The sequence below is a fragment of the Lupinus angustifolius genome, chromosome LG04, assembly GCF_001865875.1.
Source record: "Lupinus angustifolius cultivar Tanjil chromosome LG04, LupAngTanjil_v1.0, whole genome shotgun sequence".
NCBI classification, from domain to species: Eukaryota; Viridiplantae; Streptophyta; class Magnoliopsida; order Fabales; family Fabaceae; genus Lupinus; species Lupinus angustifolius.
In genome coordinates, this window is record NC_032012.1 from 24,587,688 (window position 1) to 24,589,748 (window position 2,061).

The window sequence follows — 2,061 nt, forward strand, 5'->3', positions numbered from 1 at the left end:
TTGTATATCTGATTGAATATAAAGCACTAATTTATGTAGTTGGGTCCCTTGTAGCTATCACCATAGATATATTGTTATTGTGACTGAAGAAATTGAGAGAGGAATAAAATGATAAAACAGACCTTGTTAAGTAAAAAATATTGAATACAGGTGAGACTTGCAATTTTAAATGATTATCATTAATCATTAATTATGTGAGATTTTATTTTCTTTATATTCTGAAGTATCAGCAATTCATAATGCAGTTGTGAAAACGTCATACTAGAACAACCCTGAGTCCCTGATGAAAGACATTTTCTTTTCTTCTAAAAACAATAAATTAAAGAAAACCATATTTTTGTGATTATTCAATGATAATTTCCATGATACATTTGGGTATAATAGCTTGTTTCTGCTATAGCACACAAGCACAAGAACACTAACTTGTTTTTGCTTATTTATACAATAGATATAAGATGCTATAAATCCAAATGTATTCAACTATGTACTACTACTCAACTAGAAAAGACACTAAACGCTTGATTAATTTCTGGGCATTCTCAGATTGTGGATATAAGATATGATAAATATGGTCTTCATCTTTCTCCTCAAATAGTTCAAGTTTCCCTTGCCACCCACTTTTCTTCACAGCTTCATAATACCAAACCCCTCTGTCTCTAAAATGATCTTTGCCAGCAACACACACAATAATTCTAGAACACCCTAGTGTAGCTAAACTAGGTGCACCAGGACCCACTGGGTTAACCACAGGGTTATCAATTCCACCTGGTGCAGATGGGAAAACCATGTTCCAAACCGAATAAACAATGTTATGCTCAGGCTCAATAACAGTTTCAGATCCAATAGGGTAGGAACTATAGAAAAATGGACGAGATAAAATAGCTCCCACTATTTTAACACCACCGGGTAAAGCCTCAGTTCCAGCACGCATGGCAACGTTATGTGCAATGTTAGCACCAGCACCATCACCACCAATGAAAATTCGGTTGAAGTCACCATGGTTGATCAACCATGGAAACTTCATGCCAGTGTATTCAGCAGAAAGGGAATGAGAAGAAATCCAGTGAAGAACATGCCAACAATCATCATAACATGCAGGAATAGGGTTCTCAGGAGCGAGCCTATATTCAACAGAAACAACTATAGCATTTGCTTGAGGAACAAAGGTTCTGAAATGGGTATCATATACCTTAGAGAAAGCTGATTCATAGAGGAATGCACCACCATGAAAGTAAATCAAAATTGGAAATTTGACTTTTTTGTCTTTCTGATCATTGGGTTTTGGAAGGTAAATGCGAGCAACAATTAAAGGGTAGAGTGAGATAATGATGTCTTTGGATTTGAACTTGAATCTTGCACTTGGGTCATTTTTAGGTATTGCTGGAATGAAAGGTGATTGTGAAGGTCGTTCAACGGTGCCATTGCTGAAGATTCGAATAAGGGTTTGAGACTCATAAGTTATCTCTTTAGCTATGAGTGGGGAAGAAGCCATTTCAATTCAGAGTGATGAGAATGCAAAACTTCTTTTGGTGTCTTTTATATATACATAAAATGCTTATTTATATATTTATTCCGGTACATCTTCTATCCAAGAAATATGATATATCATGTTATCATTTGTTCGAAATAATACTTAATTATTAAATTTTTAATTTAAAAATTAATCATAAATATCATATGTGACACACTTTTTTGGTAACATATAAATGTTATTAGTATTTGTGAGTAATCCTACATATACAATATATGAATATTCTCTAAAGTAAAGTACTAATAATAGGGATAGGGTCAAGTGGTAAACAAATATATTTAACAATCATCTATTTAAGTTGTTTTTTAATAAAATAAAACAAAAAAAATCATATTTATCCTTATATAATAGAGGGGACCTCAACTAATACCCTTAAAATCAACAAAAATTGCATATAAATATATATATCATGTTATTTTTTGTCAAGCATTTATTTATTTTAGCAAATAATTAAAGTTAGAGCCAATATGGTGCAATTCAATTTAAAATATTATATTTAAATCCTTTTATCCATAAATTAAGACTATGAA

General features: G+C 32.1%; 1 protein-coding gene across 1 annotated transcript; it reads right to left on the bottom strand.

Moving 5' to 3' along the window:
• Positions 338–1,521, bottom strand: LOC109344897 (2-hydroxyisoflavanone dehydratase-like). The gene has a single exon (XM_019583622.1). The coding sequence runs from the start codon at positions 1,490–1,492 to the stop codon at positions 491–493; it is 1,002 nt and encodes a 333-aa protein (XP_019439167.1). The 5' UTR covers positions 1,493–1,521; the 3' UTR covers positions 338–490.

What these genes read in the sequence shown, in the direction of transcription:
- LOC109344897 (XM_019583622.1), bottom strand. Translation starts at nt 1,492, where the DNA reads ATGGCTTCTTCCCCACTCATAGCTAAAGAGATAACTTATGAGTCTCAA.